The sequence below is a fragment of the Salmo salar genome, chromosome ssa24, assembly GCF_905237065.1.
Source record: "Salmo salar chromosome ssa24, Ssal_v3.1, whole genome shotgun sequence".
Taxonomy (NCBI): domain Eukaryota; kingdom Metazoa; phylum Chordata; class Actinopteri; order Salmoniformes; family Salmonidae; genus Salmo; species Salmo salar.
The window spans coordinates 9,326,356-9,348,291 of record NC_059465.1 but is presented as its reverse complement, the minus strand read 5'-3'; the positions used below and the strand labels follow the sequence as shown (position 1 = coordinate 9,348,291).

Here is a 21,936-nt window from a genome sequence, read left to right as displayed (position 1 = left end):
ATTGGCGGAGAGTCAGGTGGAGAATGACGCGTTGAAGAGGGCAAGGAATGAAATGGAGTCACAATCCATGCCAGGCACACCTGTGAACTCTGGAACTCCACCTCCGACAGGCAGAGTCAACATACCTGGCGGGTTCACCAGGTCGTCGGTTCACCCTGACATTTCCATTCCTTTTCTGACAACAGAACTTGACCAACTGCCGACCAGGCACAGCAAGGGCCATCCGGACCGTTATGCTGTTCTGCTATTCCAAGGATGTGTAAACAAAGAGAGATACCATGAGTGGACACAGAATACCAACTGGGATGGATCCCGAGGCAAATGTGGCTTACCAGTGAACCTCCGGGTGTTCATCATTAATACTGTGTCTCAAAAGTTTCTGTCCATGACTGATGCAACCCGAAAAAGCATTAAAGACAGAGTTAATGAGTACTTGAGGTCACCGAGGAAAGTCTGGACATGGACTGCTCTCCCTTATGTAAGGAATTAGTCACTTTACCATGTTTACTACAGTATGTACTGTAGGCTATGTTTACTTGTCAGACTGCACAGTAGCCTAATAAACAAACGCAAGTGGCTTCTATCTTCAAAATGCATTAAATGCTTTATTATCCAAATGTTTAAAGTGTGTGTGGGTGACCTCATGCAACCGCAAAAGGTTGGACAAAGTATATACTGTACAGTACTGTATTTCTTCATCAGCATCTTTATGCTTTCGTTAATAAAATAATGATAAAAATACTCTTTCAAAATGCAGATGTTTATTTCCTTATGGATCCATAACGAATTACTATGGGAATAAATATCACTGAATGACAGAAATATTGGAACAAATTGTTGCTTACTGGAAAATACTCTTTCAAAATTAATGGAAGAGACAACATTCAGAGGTCAAGACAGTGCTGCTCTGAGACAAGCATGGGGACTGGTCTTGATAAATCAACAAGATTTTTTATTTTCACTGAATCTCCGTTTTTGTATTTGTTAGACTACAATTAGGGTGTGGAAATGTTAGGATTATTTTACTCTTACTGTATTACTGTAGCCTACTCCCGGCCGGTCACGTTGTACAGTGCCATTATGGGCTATTAGCAGAACAATAGACTCTTGCCAAGAAGGAGGGTAGGGGGAGAATTGTGTCGTCAAATGTATTTCTTAGTTAGGTTGGCTGTATCACAACCGGCCGTGATTGGTTGCAATTTCAGTTTAATCCACCAGAAAAGCCAACAAATAATACAACAAATATTGTGGCTAAACTCAAATATACCAATTGATGAAATAAAACATTATCAATTGGAACCTTTAACAAGTGGAAGGGGGGAAAAGTATTATTATTATTAACCTGTTTTTCACTAGCGTAGCAGGCTGTGAATTCTGCAAACAACGTTTCTAGGATGGGCTCTTAGCAGGACAATATATATTGGTCATATTGATCCTGGCTCATGAGTGGTGCAGTGGCCTAAGGCATTCCATCTCAGTGCAAGAGGCATCACTACAGTCCCTGGTTCGAATAACATCGGACCGTGATTGGGAGTCCCATAGGGCAGCGCACAATTATTATTATTAATTAAATTAGAATTATATAAAAGCCCCTTAGATTCTCACAGATCATATTTGCCCTAACGAAAAATACACATTAGATATTAATTTAGAATCATTACATTACATTACATTTAATAAATTTAATTACATTACATTCAGAATCCTCCAATCCTGTAAATTGAATTATTGGCGGAGAGTCACGTCATTGAAAATAATATTTGTAGATATACTGTAGGCCTACTGTAGGCGACATGAGTCTCACTAGTGTTGAGTAATGTGCTGTTAAAAGTGGTGTAGGTATTATATATTTAAAAAGCATATTGAAGTTAGAAGCAATAGGATTTGAAGCAATAGGCTTCCCGCTGTGGTCAACTATTTCAGCACCGATTAGCACTGCTCTGAGACAAGCATGGGGACTGATAAATCAATGAGATTTTTATTTTCACTGAATTTCCATTTGGGTATTGGTTAGACTACAATTAGGGTGTGGGAATGGTATGCTCTTAGTACTGTAGCCTACTCCCAACCGTCACATTGTACAGCACCATATTTTCCGTTCCATCCTAACGGAAACCATGAGGGTTTAATTTTTTGTTTTTCTTGGAATAGAAACACCATAATATTAACCAAATTAAGGAAACTACATTTCTTAAAATCAATCCCATATATTATGTTCTTATAAAAAAGGTTTTCAATTCTCTAGTACAGCCAATATTGAAGGCTATCAAATTCTTCTCAAAGATGCCCTCTGGTGGTCAAACTAGCACTAACTAGCATTAATGGTAACAATGGCTGGAAATTAAATAATGTGCCATAGAATTCTGCGGCAGCCCGCAAGGTGTGCTGCAGTATGACACAACTTTTAAAGAAGGAACCACTGTAGTCCTTAATAGTTTTCAAGCCCTGCCACATCCGACGAGAGTCAGGGCCGGTGTAGTAGGATTCAATCTTAATCCTGTATTGACGCTTTGCTTGTTTGATGGTTCGTCTGAGGGCATAGCGGCATTTCTTATAAGCATCCGGATTAGTGTCTCACTCCTTGAAAGCGGCAGCTCTAGCTTTTAGCTTGAAGTGGATGTTGCCTGTAATCCCTGACTTCTGGTTGGGATTTGTACGTACGGTCGCTATGGGGATGACGTCGTCGATGCACTTATTGATGAAGCCGAGGACTGAGGTATTATACTCCTCAATGCCATTTGATGAATCCCGGAACATATTCCAGAGTTTTTTTTCCTCGGGTTGCACATGTCACATGCTGGTAGAAATGAGGAAAAACTGATTTAAGTTGCCTGCATTAAAGTCCCCGGCCACTAGGAGCGCTGCTTCTGGATGAGCATTTTCTTGTTTGCTTATGGCCTTATACAGCTTGAGTGCGGTCTTAGTGCCAGCATCGGTTTGTAGTGGTAAATAGACAGCCACGAATAATATAGATGAGAACTCTCTTGGTAAATAGCGTGGTCTACAGTTTATCATAAGGTTCTCTACCTCAGGCAAGCACTACTTACCAGGCGTAGCTTCTCTGCCCTGCCGGTGCATGGAAAATACAGCCAGCTCTATATTATCCATGTCGTCGTTCAGATACATAAAATATTACAGTTTTTAATGTCCCGTTTGTAGTATAATCTTGATCGTAGGTCATACATTTTATTTTCCAATGATTGCACGTTGGCCAATAGAACGGATGGTAGTGGAGGTTTACTCACTCGCCTACGAATTCTCAGAAGGCAGCCCGACCTCTGCCCCCTTTTTCTCCATCTTTTCTTCACGCAAATGACGGGGATTTGGGCCCGTTCCCGAGAAAAAAAAATATTCTTCCAGTTCGAGTTCAGTAGTCACTGTTTTGAAGTCCAGAAGTTATTTTCGGTCAAACGAGACGGCAGCAGCAACATTATGTACAAAATAAGTAAAAAATAAGTTACAAACAACGCAAAAACTAACAAAATAGCACAGTTGGTTAGGATCATGTAAAATGTCAGCCATCCCCTCCGGCGCCATTCTACACAACTCCAAACATCCGTGGTAGGATTTGAATACCCCTGGATTATAGGATCTCTATGGCTTCTTACCAGTGTTCTGATCCATGTACTCCCGGGACACATGTTCATTCTGGTGCACCCATTCTCCATTGCACTTGAAGAAGATCTGCAAGGCAGGCACAGCCCGACACAGCAGCTTGATTGGGTTGCTTTTGATTATGTAGGAATCTTCTGGTTCCTTCAGGAAGTGAGGCAGGGTACCTGGGACTGATGGTAGGGAAGTCTGGCAGGATTTCACCTGTGGCTCCTGCAAAGAGAGAGACTAGTTAGTTCAATCAATCAATTACATTTATTTTATAAAGTCCTTTTTACATCAGCACAGCAGTTGTCACAAAGTGCTTTACAGATACAGCAGATACCCAGCCTAAATTCCCAAAGAGAAAGCAATGCAATGTTCTTCTGGGTGACTATGCCTGACATTCAAAACGAAACCCAGGAAAAAGCGCTGATAGATATGTTATGAAGATTTTAAAGCTGCATTATGTAACTTTTTCTATGTCCAAAAGCTGTAAGTTGCTCGTTGTCATTCAATGTGATTCAACAGTAACAATTTAGCGCCAACACTTTAGCGCCTGAAACCACTGTATTTGATTTGGCTGTTGGTTTGGATTTTCCTGACAGATTTAGTACTGTGCACAATGAATGACAAGTTTCCGCCACAAGCTCATTGCCTCAGATTGAGAAGATCTCAATTGCATACTCCTAGCATCCCAGAGACGGAAGAAAAATGGGATGCATATCCACACTTCGCTAGCGAAGAGATATGGCAGATGCGGGGAGCAAACGACATGTCCCAGCAGCTCCTCCATATAACCCAAAGAAACTGTGAAAAGGGAAAACAATAGAGTGCGGTTCAAGATGAGAGTGGACCTCGGATTTGCACTAACAAACTGGAGAGGGCTAGCTAGTTAGCTAGCTCGTGTCATGACTCTCCTGTGACGATCTGAAGGATCAGGTTACAGTGGGTCCGCTCTACAGCATGCTCTCTCTTGTAGAGGAGGAGAGTGGGAAGTCCGCTGTTTTATGGCGGTCGTAAAATACGCTGCCTCTATGCTCTCTAGTGTTCGAGGTAGGAATGTAAACTGTGGAACACAGAGAGACACTTGGATATCAAAAGTTTAAATAATTAAGCAATATTTCTATTTTTGAGAATGTGGGAGTGGTCCTTGGACACTTAAGGGTCAGTCATGTTGAGTGTGCTTCATTTGGTGATCTCATGAAGGACAGGAAACACACATTACTGTGTCATCGGTTGTGTACACTTCTCAATTATGGGGTTTGCATTTGAATGTGGTATAAAATATCTGATTGAATATGTAACTATTTGTGAGAAGATGTAATGTGATGCTGGCCTTCTAAATGAGATACTTGTTTAGATATAAAGTTTGAACTAGTCAGTGGCCACATCCCGTGAGTACAGACATTTACATCAGTGTCATGGAAACGCCCCCTTCTTCCACAGAGTATAAAACAACTTGTGACAAAATTTACATTAGACCAGAAAATATGGAGCTGTTGCTACATGTTGAAATGGTTGGCAACTCTACAAAAGGACTAGACCAGAGAACGTGGAGATCATTCCCACGTTGAAATGGATAAGAAATCTACAAACAAAAGAACAATTATTCAGGCTGCAGCTGTTTAAATACTTTAGTCTGGTAAAGGCATTCGATCTAAGAACATTTCCGATTGGTACTCTGAAGTATCCATTATAACAACCCTACACCTCACACACACTTAGATCTCTAGTGGACAAACCTGAGGCCTTCAGTCAACTGCCTATCCAGCAGATGGACCGGCGACCACAGAGGGACAACAAAGGTGTACACTTGTAAATATGTAAATTGCAATATATTTTCGAATGAGCGGTTGTTCATGTTCTAAGTATAGGCATTTCCATGAGTGTAGTGTAGTCAACTGTATGTACTTGATTCCGCTGAGTTTCCCGCTCTTGAGCGGTCCCCACCCCCTTCCTTTGTCTACCAAGCCGTCATATCGGTTTCGTCCGCTAGAGACTTTTTCTTTGTATCACGTAGCAACCAATGTATGACATATTGTGTGTGTGTTATTATAATTCTGTGATTGATTGATTAACCTGTTAGGGCTAGGGGGCAGTATTTGCACGGCTGGATAAAAAAAATGTACCCGATTTAATCTGGTTACTAATCCTACCCAGTAACTAGAATATGCATATACTTATTATATATGGATAGAAAACACTCTAAAGTTTCTAAAACTGTTTGAATGGTGTCTGTGAGTATAACAGAACTCATTTGGCAGGCAAAACCCTGAGACATTTTCTGACAGGAAGTGGATACCTGATGTGTTGTATTACCTTTAAACCTATCCCATTGAAAAACACAGGGGCTGAGGAATATTTTGGCACTTCCTATTGCTTCCACTAGATGTCACCAGCCTTTACAAAGTGTTTTGAGTCTTCTGGAGGGAGATCTGACCGAACAAGAGCCATGGAACGATGATGGCCCATTAGACACCTGGCGCGCGAGTTCATGTTGGGTACCCTCGTTCCAATACGTTATAAAAGAGTATGCATTCGTCAACCTTGAATATTATTCATGTTCTGGTTAAAAAAGGCCCTAATGATTTATGCTATACAACGTTTGACATGTTTGAACGAACGTAAATATATTTTTTCCCCTCGTTCATGACGAGAAGTCCGGCTGGCTTAGATCATGTGCTAACAAGATGGAGATTTTTGGACATAAATGATGAGCTTTTTTGAACAAAACTACATTCGTTATGGACCTGTGATACCTGGAAGTGACATCTGATGAAGAGAATCAAAGGTAATGGATTATTTACATAGTATTTTCGATTTTAGATCTCCCCAACATGACGTCTAGTCTGTATCGCAACGCGTATTTTTCTGGGCGCAGTGCTCAGATTATTGCAAAGTGTGATTTCCCAGTAAGGTTATTTTTAAATCTGGCAAGTTGATTGCGTTCAAGAGATGTACATTTATAATTCTTTAAATGACAATATAATATTTTACCAATGTTTTCTAATTTTAATTATTTAATTTGTGGTGTTGACTTGACTGCCGGTTATTGGAGGGAAACGATTTCCTCAACATCAATGCCATAGTAAAACGCTGTTTTTGGATATAAATATGAACTTGATAGAACTAAAAATGCATGCATTGTCTAACATAATGTCCTAGGAGTGTCATCTGATGGAGATTGTAAAAGGTTAGTGCATCATTTTAGCTGGTTTTATGTAAACGTGGTTAGATTAAGGAGATGTTTATCTTTCAAAGGGTGTAAAATAGTTGTATGTTTAAAAAATTTGAATTTTGACATTTATTTGGATTCAAATTTGCCGCTCTTGAAATGCACCTGCTGTTGATGGAGTGCACCACGGGTGGGACGCTAGCGTCCCACCTAGCCCATAGAGGTTAAGTTAGTTAGTAAATAAATAATTAAGCCAATTTGTATATCGTTAAATCATGATTCTATGCTAGGGTTCGTGTAGATATCCAAGGGTTTGCGACGTTCAGTAATGAGACTGATGAGGTAAAATTCATTAATAAGCGACTGTTTTAATAAGATATGAAAATATCGGAATTCAGGAAATTAATGAATTAACTTGGGGGAAAAAGCCTCTTTAAACATTTTCCCATGGTGCCCCAACTTCCTAGTTAATTAAAGTTACATGATTAGTTTAATCGCGTAATTAAATTACACATAGAGAATCATCGTCCGGGTTTGGGTTTGGCTGGGGTAGGCCGTCATTGTAAATAAGAATATGTTCTTAACTGACTTGCCTTGTCAAATAAAGGTCAAATAAAAAAAATCTAAATGAAAAAGTCTTATAGCTACTATGAATTACTTGTTTTCAAGCCATGTTAGCAGCTAGCTAGCTAGTGACTGCATCATTGGTTTGTTTCATTTGTATAAAATGTTGCTTTGCTATTTAGTTTTAATAAACTATGACTATATGTATTAATTTGTTATATTTCTTATCTCTGTGGTCTAGCTAGGCAATAATTGATCTATTAATAAAGTGGACATCTTCCAATAATAGGTATATGTCCACTCAGCGGCCAGTTTATTAGGTACACCAACCTGTTCCCAAAAATGGTTCGCTCCTACAGACAGTGAGTCACATGGCCGTGGCTTGCTATAGAAAGCAGGCAGACAGGCATCGAGGTATTCAGTATCTCAGAAAGCAGGCAGACAGGCATCGAGGTATTCAGTATCTCAGTATCTCAGACCTCCTGGCCTTTTCACGCATGACAGTGTCTAGGGTTTACCGAGAATGGTGCGACAGAGAAAAAACACCCAGTCAGCGGCAGTCCTGTTGGCGAAAACAGCTCGATGAGAGGTCGAAGGAGAATGGCAAGAACTGTGCACGCTAATAGGTGGGCCACAAACAGTCAACGGCGCAGTAAAACAGTGGTGTGCAGAACAGCATCTCGGAATGCACAACTCGTCAGTCCTTGTCACAGATGGGCTATTGCAGCAGATGACCACACGGGTTCCACTCCTATCAGCTAAAAACAAGAAGAAGCGGCTCCAGTGGGCACACAATTACCAACACTGGACAATTGAGGAGTGGAAAAACATTGCCTGGTCCAATGAATCCGTTGCATCATTCTGATGGCAGAGTCAGCACCAGTCCATGGCCCCATCCTGCCTGGTGTCAACAGCACAGGCTGGTGGCGATTGTGTAATGGTGCGGGGAATGTTTTCCTGGCACATGTTAGGTCCCTTGATACCAATTGAGCAACGTTTCCATGCCCCAAATAATTCAGGCTGTTCTGGAGGAAAAGGGGTGTCTGACCCAGTACTAGATGGGTGTACCTAATAAACTGTCCACTCAGTGTAACTACACTGTTTAGAAAAATTAACTACCCAGGATTTACTTTGAGTATTGATGACATAATATCCCAATAGGTTAGCATACCGCACAGAGATATATGACTGTTGTTTCCCCATTTGAGCTCTCTGGCCAAGATGTAGACAAGCTGGAATCCTGGCAGCATTTGAATTACAACCATCGTCCAGCCTTGGAGAATGCGGAGGGTAACAAGATCTACAGTGCCTAGCAAAAGTATTCATCCCCTTGGTGTTTTTCCTATTTTGTTGTATTACAACCTTTAATTTAAATGAATTTGGATTTGGATTTCATGTAATGGACATACTCAAAATAGTCCAAATTGGTGAAGTGAGATGAAAAAAATAACTTGTTTCAAAAAATCAAAAAATTAAAAAAACGAAAAGTGGTGCATGCATATGTATTCATCCCTTTTGCTATGAAGCCCCTAAATAACATCTGGTGCAACCAATTACCTTCAGAAGTCACATAATTAGTTAAATAAAGTCCACCTGTGTGCAATCTAAGTGTCACATGATCTTCACATGATCTCAGTATAAACAGTCTACACCTGTTCTGAAAGGCCCCAGAGTCTGCAACACCACTAAGCAAGGGGCACCACGAACGCCAAGGAGCTCTCCAAACAGGCCAGGGACAAAGTTGTGGAGAAGAACAGATAAGGATTGCTTTATAAAAAAATATCAGAAAATTTGAACATCCCACGGAGCACCATTAAATCCATTATTAAAAAATGTAAAGAATAATGGCACCACAACAAACCTGCCAAGAGAGGGCCGCCCACCAAAACTCACGGACCAGGCAAGGAGGACACTAATCAGAGACACAACAAAGAGACCAAAGATAACCCTGAAGGAGCTGCAAAGCTCCACAGCGGAGATTGGAGTATCTGTCCATAGATTTGTATATGTAAAATGAAAAAATGTCCTGTTATTATTTTCAACAGATGTCAATGCTTCAGTTCTGCACTAATACTAATAACATTCAATAGACAGAATACATAAAATATTATTCTATCTTTCAGCTATTTAAGAAGTTTGCATAAGAAGACTCCCTGAAGTGCCACCAACAACGGCTGAGCTGCTACAACTTTGAGAACACGTTGCTACGCAACACAGGATGCGGTTAGCAAACCTTTGAGAGGGGAAGGACCTGAGCTTTCCCTATTGTTGTCAGATTTGGTGGCTCTCTGGAATTGTAAAAACCTACAGAGTACTGAGAAATGTTGAAAGAGAGGGACTTACAACCAAACCTATAAATCATATAAAAATAAGAGAAGTTTGTGTGCACAACAATAAACTTGTGAGAAAAAATATTTGTCCATTCTTTATCAAGCATTTAGGCATCATTGTTGTACTTTTGGAATTGTTTTAGATTAATTTACAAAACTGTACTTTCTTCCTGGATATCTACGATCCTGAAGGTTTCCTACAAGAGGGTAGATATGCAGGAAGGTGGATGGACTACCCTGTTGTAAATACTATAAAAAAAACAAGTCGGTCCGATTAGACAGATCAGGTCAAATAAAGGTTTATTAGGGAGATAAGCAAGAAAACAAGGTAGTCTCTGTAACTTCAATAACAAAAGCACAGTGTGAGGAAACAATTAGGATAAAGTACTGAACTGATATCACCCTAACCATGAAAAAACTCACAAAGAAAACTACTTACAAAGTAGTTGCTTATGCCTAGCATAGATGCCTAGTAGATGGCATCTGAAGAATAAAGTACAGTGTAATCTTGGAAAGTGTACAATTTATGTAAACATACTTGGTAATAAATAAATAGAATAGTGTAGTGGTGAAATGGCAGCAGTCGTGTGTTGTAAAGTGCAGGAGTCTAGATTGAAGTATTTAGCAGTCTGTGCAGTCATCTTAGCAGCCCTCAAGGTCTTCCTCTGCAATTCTTTCTGAAGCCTTGCCTTTGCCCCCTCAAAACTGGAATCCTTCAGAAAAAAACACATGAACAACACTGTTAGGAAGTTGTAATGATTGAATGTGTTGTCTATGATTAGGCTACATCATATTAATACCAATTTCCTTGCCTTTTGTTTGATAAACATTTACCGCCGCTTGACATTATCATAAATGACTATTTGAAAAAAAAAAAACGAGTTCATTAGCTTGCAAGTAGATAGATAGCTAGCTAAGGACTACCATAGTTCTCGAGAATCCAAAGCAAGGGACCATACTAATGTTGGGCAATACCCAGTACAGTAGTATTGTCAGAAGGACAAAGGATTACCGATGCATGCTAAAGCCAAAGTTATGTTCTGTAAATGCAGAGCTATGAGAGTCAAAATGCATTGTTTTGCACTTTCCACGTTTGAGAGCCATCTAATTTACCAAGTTAGCTTGCTAGCTAACGTCAGATTGTGATGTAATATTTTATGAGACACTGTAGCTAATGTTATTGCATGTCTCCAACATAAAAATAAATACAAAAAGATAATTATACCCAGTGTGTTACCTGTTCTCAAGACATTGTAAAATGTAAATGATGAGTCTTCTTTTTTAAAACTGTTATCTATCACATCCACTTACAGTCCCGAATCTCCACCAGCTTCAGAGCGGATGCTGATGTACTGGATGTACCCAGGTCAGTGGTCACCAACCGGTCGATCTCCAAGGCATTCATAATCGTTCGCCATACATTTCTGTAAAAAACCCAACAATAAAACTTTGCGTTCCTACTTTTTTTATTTGTCTCCCACTGTTGGCGGTATGTGCCTTTCCGGCAGGCCCAGAGAGCAAATCAAGTGTACTATAGACCTACTACTGACCAATCGAATGGTTCAGATTACCGTGTCTGTAGGTGTAAAAGAAAGCTACAGCAAAGTTGATACTGTGAGATTTCTAAACTTTTAAAACCATGACTAGAGATTCAACGAATACAGCAAAGAGCTGCTGTTTTTATGAGTGAGTTCATGTAAAAAGAATTACTCAGCACTGTCAACACTTTTTATTCAACACTTTTATAAGCCATAAAATGTGTGTTCTCCCTACTTCCACTCGTGGTACAACCAGCACCGCAGCTGTAATGAATGAGTAGGAAGTGTATCAATAGGCATGAGTTATTATTAGTAGCTTGTTTTCACTTTCTTTGGTCATTGGAGTAACAACATTAATTTGTGCATGAGACAGAAATAATGCGGTGCGACTCGAGTTTCTACATCAGTTGGAAGACAATGTACCTTTTTGGTCAGTGTGAGCGCAGGAAAGGGAGAGGGGAGAGACGTTGAGAGGGGGACCCACAGTCTGCTGCTCTCTCCCTCTGCTGAGATTGACCATCAGATGCAGGCACCATCAGCCCAGTAAAATACAAAAATAGCTAATTATTTAAAAATGTATGGCCACTCAGATGTGCGTCACAAGCAATACAACAACCGATCTATTACCGATGTGATCATGTAGCCTAGATAAAAAAAATGTTGGTCTGAAAAGAACAACCATGCATTGCCAGGGCAGTTCAAGCAAAGCCAATATGCGGCGATAATGTATTTCGCCTATAGCTTGCTGCACAAACTTCCTTGCTACAGTATAGTTTTAATAGGATAATGTTGCATAGGCGTACATTTTTTAAGTCATGCAAAAATAAATCTGAGATGTAGATATCGGTTGGCATTTTGACTCAAAGTGATCTCGACTCAGAAAAGTTTGCCGACCACTGTACTAGATCATCAATGAGAGAGTCATCTATGAGATTCTGGGAAATCGTGTTCAAATCTAGAAAAAAAAATACTGTCTCCAAAAGTCAGCGGTACACACATAGCTACGCAGTGTAGCTTTAACTAACATTTTGAACTAAAGGTAAGTCATTTAAACTACTCTACTAAGACGTGCCATAGAATGAAATTATGTTTGGAAAGTGATATGCCTGGAAAATAATTAGTCTCAAAGAAGTGTCACTGGTCTATAGGAAAAACAGACCTTTCACATCCTGAGGCAGTACTTTGGATTCACTACTCTCACCATGTTCATATTGAAAATCTGTAGTTTCCCCGCAGACAATGTTCACATTTCTCATTCATCATACGTAAACATAGTCAGGAACAATAAAGAAGAATACATGGAGAACAATTCAAGCAATTCTCTTCCACATTAGTCGAAATCAGTCTCTTTAGGGTAATTTGTGGATGAATGAAATCAGAATAGACCACTAAACGCAGGCATTGGGCGAGGACTGATTACCAGCACTGTGACTGTTGAGCCTGAATGCATCTTATCTCTACTGCAAGCCCTCCTCTTTGTGCACAGAATGTCTTTGTGCAGATGCCCAATATGTCCCTACGTGAGCACACAATTCATACCAGGTTATTCCTTCAAGTCAGTTTGGCAAGCAGCTGGAACAGGTTTGCTTGCCATTGTGCATTAGATTACCTCATCAATTTAACAGAGAGAGAGGAAACATTGATCTAACAAACAGGCTCAACAATACAAGATGGGATTATAGTTCAAGATAGATCTGGGATGAATCCCAAATGGCACTCTACTGTATTCCCTTAATAGTATTCCCTTTATAGTGTACTACTTTTGACCTGAGACCTATGGGCTATAAAGGAAATAGGGTGTCATTTTGGATGCAGTCCAGGACTCTTCATATGAAGCCTCTAGTTCAGGGAGAGCCCACATCACTCCTGGGCCCAGAACAATAAGGAGGAACAGGATGCCATCGCTGGGCTTCATCCCAGAATCGCTGGGCTCATCCCTCAATCCCATCAAGGACGATACAGCTAAGCTATTCAGAGCTGTAAAAGCCCATGAAAGCTATTATGCCCCACCATCAAATCCAATTCTGTCCACTGAAATCGAATCGTCCGGCCCCCACTTTCCATCGCCACCTCCCATGCATGTTGTTGTGTCTAATAGATACATGAATGAATGCACACATACTATAGGATATAGTACATTCACAAATGCAGTAAACACAGCAAAACATCTGAGTACAGGACTCAATACACAAGGTCTTCTAGGGACTGAAACTTTCAGAAATGACCCTGAACTTTTGAAGATAGAATTGTGTAATGTCTTCTTACACAACATTCTTACGATTTGACGCACACAGTTTGCGAAGCCAATTATATAGTTATTGTCTGTAGCCAGAAGGGCCTTGAGCACCAAATGCTTTTTTATGAAGGGGAAAATACATATTTGTAAGTTGCCGTTCTGACAAAGAAATGAATGAATTCCAATAAGAGTAAACAAGGCAACAGTAAACATGTGGGGGATTGGAAATGACGCAGACAATTAGATCTACAATCTATCTGCATTATTATGGCTGATATTCGCCCCAGTAAAAAAAAAAAAGTAAAAAAATAGAAATATCAATAGAAAACCGTTCAAACGAAACAAAATGCAGATAGTTTGCAGTCTTTCCAGCTTCAGTTTGAAGTGATTGTGTAGGCTGTGTGGTTGGCTAACTCCTCTGAACAACAGTGTCCCGACGAGAGAGCACATTTTCTATGAAAGGCGAAATTGCGCATCATTAGCTCATTGTTATGGGTGTATCCAAATAAATGTCACTAGAAAACAGCTTAAACAAACGCAAACGCAGCTACTTTGCTGTTACTCTTGACGTGACCGTAAGTTAGCCGTAGTTGGCTAGCAAGCAAGGGATAAGAACGTTGCCAGCCAGTATGGCAATGGAACACTTAGAACGAGCGACTGGGTCGCGTCCATAGCTACAGAACAAAAAGACTTAACGACTGGGTCGTGTCTCTGGCAACCGAACCAACAACCAGCCGGCTTGGGTAGCAACCTTAGATTTGTGTCGGGACTATATCTCGTGTAAGGATGAAATAGTATGAATACATTCATCAAAATAATGTTTTTTAATGAAAATGTCAATCATTATTTGTATATGTTGGTAACCCAGGTAGCCTAGTGGTCAGAGTGTTGGACTTGTAACCAAAAGGTTGCAAGATCAATTCCCCAAGCTGACATGGTAAAAATCTGTTGTTCGTTCTGCCCCTGAACAAGGCAGTTAACCCACTGTTCCTAGGCCATCATTGAAAATAAGAATGTGTTCTTAACTGACTTGCCTAGTTAAATAAAATAAAACATAAATAATAGTGATGAATCTTGACTTATACACCACCTTCAAGGATATTAAGTCAAAACTGTAACTCGGCCATTCAGGAACATTCACTGTCTTCTTGGTAAGCAAATCCAGTTTAGATTTGCCTTGTGTTTTAGGTTATTTTCCTGCTGAAAGGTATATTAATTTCCCAGTGTCTGTTGGAAAGCATCCTGAACCAGATTTTCCTCTGGGATTTTGCCTGTGCTCAATTAGACATTTTTTTATCCAGAAAAACTCCTCAGTCCTTATCGATTACAAGCATACCTATAACATGATGCAGCCACCACTATGCTTGAACATATATTCAGAGTGGTACTCAGTAAGTAATGTGTTGTATTGGATTTGCCCCAAAGTTAACATTTTGTATTTGGGACAAAAAGTTAATTGTTTTGCCACATTTTTTGTAGTAATACTTTAGTGTCTTGTTACAAATAAGATGCATGTTTTGAAACGTTATCACTCTGTCAATTAGGTTAGTATTGTAGACTAACTACAATGTTATTAATCCATCCTTAGTTTTCTCCTATCACAGCCATTCAACTCTGTGTAACTGTTTTCAAGTCACCATTGGCCTCCTGGTGAAATCCCTGAGCGGTTTCCTTCCTCTCCAGCAGCTGAGTTAGGATGGACGACTATCTTTTTAGTGAGCTGGTGTATTGATACAGTACACCATCCAAAGTGTAATTAATAACTTCACCATGCTCAAAAGGATATTCTATGTCTGATTCTTTTTTTTTCAGCTACCAATAGGTGCCCTTCTTTGTGAAGCATTTGAAAATGCTGGTGTTTGTGGTTGAATCTGTGTTTAAAATGGTATGTGTGGGGTGCAGAGATGATGTAGTCATTCAAAAATAATGTTAAACGCTATTAATGCACACAGAGTGACTCCAAGGAACTGATTATGTGACTTGTTCAGCAAAGGTTTACTCCTTATTTACGCTTGCCATAAACAAAGGGGTTGAATACTTACTGACTCAAGACATTACAGCTTTTCATTTTTAATTCATGTGTAAAAAAATCTCCAAAACATTATTCCACTTTCACATTATGGGGTATTGTGTATAGGTGTAGCACATGGGGATCCTCAGCCTGAAGTGTCCGCACTTGCGCCAGCGAATAGCTAGCCTTCTGCGTGGCGCCGACTGGTAAGACGCTTCAGGAGGGCGGTCACGTGTGCTAGCAAGGCATGGGCCAAATCGTGAGAAGTGGTGCTTGCTAAGCAAGCAGCGTGACGTCCTTTACTTAGGCCAGTGACAAAAAAATCTCAATTTAATCCATTTTAAATTCAGGCTGTAACACAACAAAATGTGGAAAAAGACAAGGGCTTAGGAATACATTCTGAATCCCTGTAATCTTTCCCAGATCATTATGTGACAAGTTGGACATTGTTTCACAAGCAGAAGAAGATGAAATTATGTTATTTCTGCTACAGGAGGTAGATTGGAAGGGAAAGGGGGATACAACCTGTAGAATAAATGAATTACTCCCAAACCTGACAGGCAGTGGGGCCAATGCTGACACATCCTTTGTTAAATTGATTCCTGACAGATTGTTCATTTCCACGTTACTGATGTCTGTGCTTGTCCTACTCTCAATAGGAACTGACTGCTCCATGCAGACACTTTATTGCCAGGGCGTTATATACTGTATAATTAGCCCATTAGACCAAATGAAGGACAGCAAATGGAGAAGAAAGTGGGTGCCCTTCATCTGGTCTAATGGGCTAATTCAACAGGAAGCGTTGACAGCTAAAAAGGCCTGGTGACCCCAATAGATGCTTTTGATTTGGCTGAGAGTACACATCAATTTTTCACTGCAAACTGCTAATTACGAACCCTGTCCTCTTCTTAATGCCTACACACTTAACGTAGTCAAAGGTAACAGATAATTGGAACAAGGTGACAATGCACACTCCATAAAGCATCCCTAGTCTCACTCTAGGCTGCCTGCTCGTCTCTCTCTCATCTCATGATAGATGTTTGTAAATACAGTATGAGGCTTAATGAAGGCAATGAGTAAGCAGCCAATAAGTCACTTATTTCCTCATTACGTCTGTACATTTTTACACTGCCTCTTAAATGCTCCTCGCTTTCCTCCTATCTGCTGCCAGTCACTGGGTGGAAGGCGGGCAGCAGGCTGATGCTTTCCCCCCGATTGAGCAGAGAGCTGCCTGCCTGGATGCTGGATGGATGTGAAGGCAGGCAGTGCAGATAAATGCCATGGTGGTTATCTGTATCTAGGGACGTTTGCGGTGTCTGCCGTGGTACTGATGCTGTGATCGGGGACAAGGGAAACAATGCCAATGAGCCAGGGGACCTTGTTTAGCATAAAGATTTAAATCAATTATGTCTCCGAGATATACCACGGCATGGCAATCATAACTCTGCATGTAGGCTTCAGTCAGTTCTGTTCACTTTGCTTTTGGAACGCTGTGGAGTGCAGAGGACTGAGCTTGTACAGTGTGATGAATAAGGACGGGGATATGCCAAAAGGAGGTTAGCATTTTTCGCCATGAATCTTGTTCTGGAGGTAGCTCTGCAGTGGTCACTAGCACAAAGCCATAAAATCAGATCTTTAACCTAACCCTAACTACACCGCTAACCCTAATGCCTAACCCATACTTAAATTATGACCAAAAAGCACATTTTTACAATACAATTTTGACTTTTCTGCTGGCCTAAGGGGGAAAAAATCGCTCAGTTTTGCCTCCAGAACAAGACTCATGACAATAAATGTCAACCTGCATGCCATGATAGGTAATCTACTGAACAGCCAAATGCTGTAAAAAGAAAAAGGAATCATACTAGGACTGCTGCGTCTCTCATACCCCTGTTTTGTTTGACAGTTTGTGTCTCTCCTTCCAGCAATAAGCCTCCCAGCAATGAAAGGAAATGGACAGCAGCAGAAGTAGGCTACCTGTTGATCCAGACACCAGAGCACTCCATTCATCTGCCACTCTCCTGGTTGCCTCCCTTCCTCACTCAGTTACACATTACTATTTCACAGCTGCCTCTGGACCCAAAGTCCTTTAAACCATACACTTTCATTGTCACACGCTGAAGATCACTGGGGACTTTCTCATGGATTTTTTACAGGGGTTGAGCTAGGTAGAGGGCGAGGAAGAATACTGTTAGGCTGTGTGAGTGTAAGCTTTACATGGTGAGCACCCTCTCTTGGATTTCAGCAGGAATCCTCTTCATTTGAAAGCCGCGAGTGTCAGCCTAAGGTGTCAGGCTAATCCAACCACAAGGCTATTGAAGGAGAGGAGAGGAGCGGAGCGGAGAGGAGTGTGGCTGAGCAGAGTTAAGAAGAGAGGACTTGCGCTGACGAAGGTGTCTACACTCTTGACTGTTCTGTTCTCTAAAACCCTCACTTAAACTCTAGGGAGTAAAGAGAAGCAACAGAGGCACAAGCATGCTCACTAACACCCCGGGCAGACCACCAGAATTATCCTATATCATAAAGCATTGCATGCATCTATGCAGACTAATAATAAAATGCAATTCCTAATGTGATGAGTAGCCTAGCCTAAGGACAAGACTCGGTAACAGTATCTGTGCAGCCCAAGTTAATCTGTGCAGCCCAAGTTAATCTGTGCAGCCCAAGTTAATCTGTGCAGCCCAACTCATGGCTGTCTGCAAAAAAAGCCAGTTGTGAACAGCGTGCACATTTCTTTGTACTGCGTAATTACAACAGATTTCTGTATGAGAGAGATCGTGAGAGAGAGTACGAGAGGGGTAACTAAATTAGCAAACACAAGATTGTGCCTAAAAAAACAGAGCACAAAAATAAATGGTTTCGGGACCATGGACAGCTATGCGAGCCACTGCGGAGAAAGGCACTCACCGGCGAGGCAGCGCCCTGTGTTGCTTACTAGTGGGCTAGTAAGCCTACGTGTTTGACATGGGCCGGAGCCGGCCTGCGAGCCGAGGGTGAGAGAGTGCCATGTTCCTTACATCCCTTTTAATTGTAAACTAATAGAAAATAGAAGGGGGAGACTATTGCAAGCTATAGTTCTCATTTTCAGCAGAAACCGGGCCAGCTCAAATTCTGTGAATTGAGTCAGGTTGTGTGGGTTTCGGGCTTGCTGTGCTGTGTCTCTGCACCTTTTAACCTACTACGGGTTGCTCTCAGCCGCAGCAGCTGCAGACATTAGTGACGCCAGGATTCCAATATTGGCTCGGCCAGAGAAATGTGTGGCCATGATAACACACATCTTTCTAATGATTGAAATGTTTCAAATTGCGATATGAATAGGCTGGCGTGCACTCGGGAGAATGATGATCCACAAGACCATGACAGGCAGTGCATCTCAGAATCAGGAGAAGCTCATATTCCAATGGCATTTGTTAACGTCGATACATCCTAACAAAATACACCCCATGACTGCCCTCCTAATGTGCCTTGCTGGACCTTGTAAACTATCGAAAGTAGACCCGTAACTGATCCAAATGTTTTCCAAATCCAACATGCATTCAATACACAGGACTGTTGAGCGATTATTCAAATAGTTTTGCCGAAAATCTAGTTATTTATTTATGATTTCATTATTCAAGGCTACCTTTGTTATTTAATTTCTAGGCCCAAAGGCTGTTTCCTCATCTCCTCACTCCGTTGCCACCACTTTACATCAATATGTTTTTCGGAAATATGGCTTTTTTTCGGGTTCATTTCATTTCTGTGACGTCGGACTGGGCCTGGGCTCGGGGATCAGCTCACTGGGCTTGGGTCGGACCGAGCTCGAACGTTCAGGCACGACGAGAACGGTAGCGGGGAGGTGAAGGGAGTCAAGGGTCTGTGCATCCAGTTGAGTTGTGCTTCCTTTTTCTGGGTCAATGATGGTTCTCTCTTGCTGATATCCCTAGCCCTTCCTGGTCAAATCTTCTCTCCACTTCTGATTGCACCAGATCCACTGCTTCAAAGAACTGGTGTCTCCACTGGAGTTATCCTGCTTCTGGTGCAACCATAGCTGTGGGAAGTAGGGGTGCTGAGGGTGCAGCAACGCCTGATAAATCAAAATCAAAATAATAATAATAGAAATTAGTGAACTAGGTCTTTGCTATTCCTGTATGAGCAGAGAAAAATACTCCGCACCCTAAAATAAGTTGAAATAAAAAAATAACATTTTATTTGACACATGCTTCGTAAACAACAGGCGTACACTAACATTAAAATGCTTCCTTACGGGTCCTTTTCCAACAATGCAGAGTTAAATATAAAAAAAATATATTCAAAGTGACACGATGAATAAATACACAGTGAATTACCATAAAGAGTAAAAATAACAGGGAATACCAGTACCGAGTCGATGTGCAGAGGTACGAGGTAATTGAGGTAGCTATGTACATACGCTTTAGGTAGGGGTAAGTCACTAGGCAACAGGGTAGATAATAAACTGAACTGCAGTAGCGTATGCGGAGAAAGTGAGTGTGAAAGTGTGAGTTGTCTGTATGCACATGTTATGTCTATGGGTGTATGTAATGTGTGTGTGTAGGGGTGTCAGTGTGTGTGTGACTGTGTGGGTAGAGTTCAGTGTGTATGCATAGTCAGTGCAAGATAGTTAAAAAAACAAACAACGCAGGTAGTCCGGGTAGCCATTTGATTAGCTATTTAGCAGTCTTATGGCTTGGGGGTAGAAGATGTTCAGGGTCCTGTTGGTTCCAGACTTGGTCCAATGGTACCGATTGCCGTGTGGGAGCAGAGAGAACAGTCTATTGCTTGGGTGGCTGGAGACAGACAGTTTTTTGGGCCTTCTTCACCAGCCTCTGTAGCGCCTTGTGGTCGGGTGCCTTGCAGTTGCCATACCAAGCGGTGATGCAGCCGGTCAAGATGCTCTCAGTAGTGCAGCTGTAGAACTTTTGAGGATCTGAAGGCCCATGGCAAATCTTTTCAGTGTCCTAAGGGGTAAGAGGCGCTGTCGTGCCCTCTTCACAACAGTGTGGACCATGTTAATTCCTTAGTGATGTGGACACTGAGGAACTTGAAACTCTTTACCCTGTCCACTACAGTCCCATCGATGTGGATTGGGTTGTGCTCGCCCCTCCATTTCCTGTAATCCACGATCAGCTCTTTTGTCTTGCTGACTTTGAGGGAGAGGTTGTTGTCCTGGCACCACACTGCCAGGTCTTTGACCTCCCTATAGGCTGCCTCATCTTCATTTGTGATCAGTCCTACCACCGTCATGTCGTCAGCAAAGTTGATGATGGTGTTGGAGTCATGCGCGGCCACGCAGTCGTTGGTGAACAGGGAGTACAGGAGGGGACTAAGCACACACACCGAAGGCCCACCCATGTTAATTGTTATCATGGCAGATGTGTTGTCACCTACCCCCACCACCTGGGAGCGGCCGGTCAGGAAGTCCAGGATCCAGTTGCAGAGGGAAGTGTTCAGTCCCAGGGTCCTATGGTATTGAATGCTAAGCTGTAGTCAATTAACATAATTCTTACATAGGTTCTGTTCTACCAATGTATAGAAAAAAACTGCTAGATTTATATTAAACCATGTCCTTGTTCAGCCACGACTCTGAGAAACATACGATATTACAGTTTTTCAGATCAGGTTAATAGGATAGTCTCGAATGGAGCTCATCCCATTTATTATCCAGTGATTGCACAATCGTCAATAGAACGGAGGGTAGAGGCGATTTATCCATTCTCTGACGTAGTCTCGTCAGTAATCCAGCACGCCGGCCTCTATTCTCTATCCCGTCGGGGGATTTGAGCCTGGTCTGGGATAATCAATATGTCTTTCGCCTCCGACTCATTGAAGTCGAAGTCTTCGTCCAAATTGAGGTTAGTGATAGCTGTTCTGATGTCCAGAAGCTCTTTTCGGTCATAGGAAATGATGGTGGAAACATTATGTACAAAAAAAGTTAAGACCAGAGCAAAACATATATAAAATAGCACAGTTGGTCAGGAGCCCATAAAGCGACCACTATTCCCTCTAGCGCCATTCTCAAGCCAGTCAAAATGACCGCTTCAGAGATTCTAGTGTTAAAGCCGGTGACTGATGTTGTAAATTCCTCAATGTTTTTGGAAGAATCCCGGAACACATTCCAGTCTGTGCTAGCGAAACAGTCCAGTAGCTTAGCATCCGCTTCATCGCACCCCTTCTGTATTGAGCTGGTACTGGTACTTCCTGTTTGAGTTTTTAATTCTAAGTAGGAAGCAGGAGGATAGAGTTATTGTAGTATCCTTAGAGGCTTCTTAGATTGATGACTCATGACACGTAAGTATGGTTTAGTATTTAATTGTAACTTAGAATAACATTCTCTAATGCACCTGGCTTAAGCTACCTGAAGCTTTCTTAAATCACAGTTGTATAGGCAGACATAGGAAACGGCTACGGCTAGCAGAAAGCAAACCCTGTCTTGAGTCAATACTGCCATCTATTGGTAAACATTAATATACCAGGTTACTACAGTTATG

General features: G+C 41.4%; 1 protein-coding gene across 1 annotated transcript in view; it reads right to left on the bottom strand.

The window, feature by feature from the left end:
• Nucleotides 1-21,936, bottom strand: part of LOC106585133 (netrin receptor UNC5D-like) — a 231,934-nt gene that overhangs the window by 76,294 nt on the left and 133,704 nt on the right. The window contains exon 3 of the mRNA XM_014170997.2: nucleotides 3,609-3,825. Coding sequence (XP_014026472.2) covers nucleotides 3,609-3,825 — 217 coding nt within the window. The remainder of the gene's footprint in view (nucleotides 1-3,608; nucleotides 3,826-21,936) is intronic.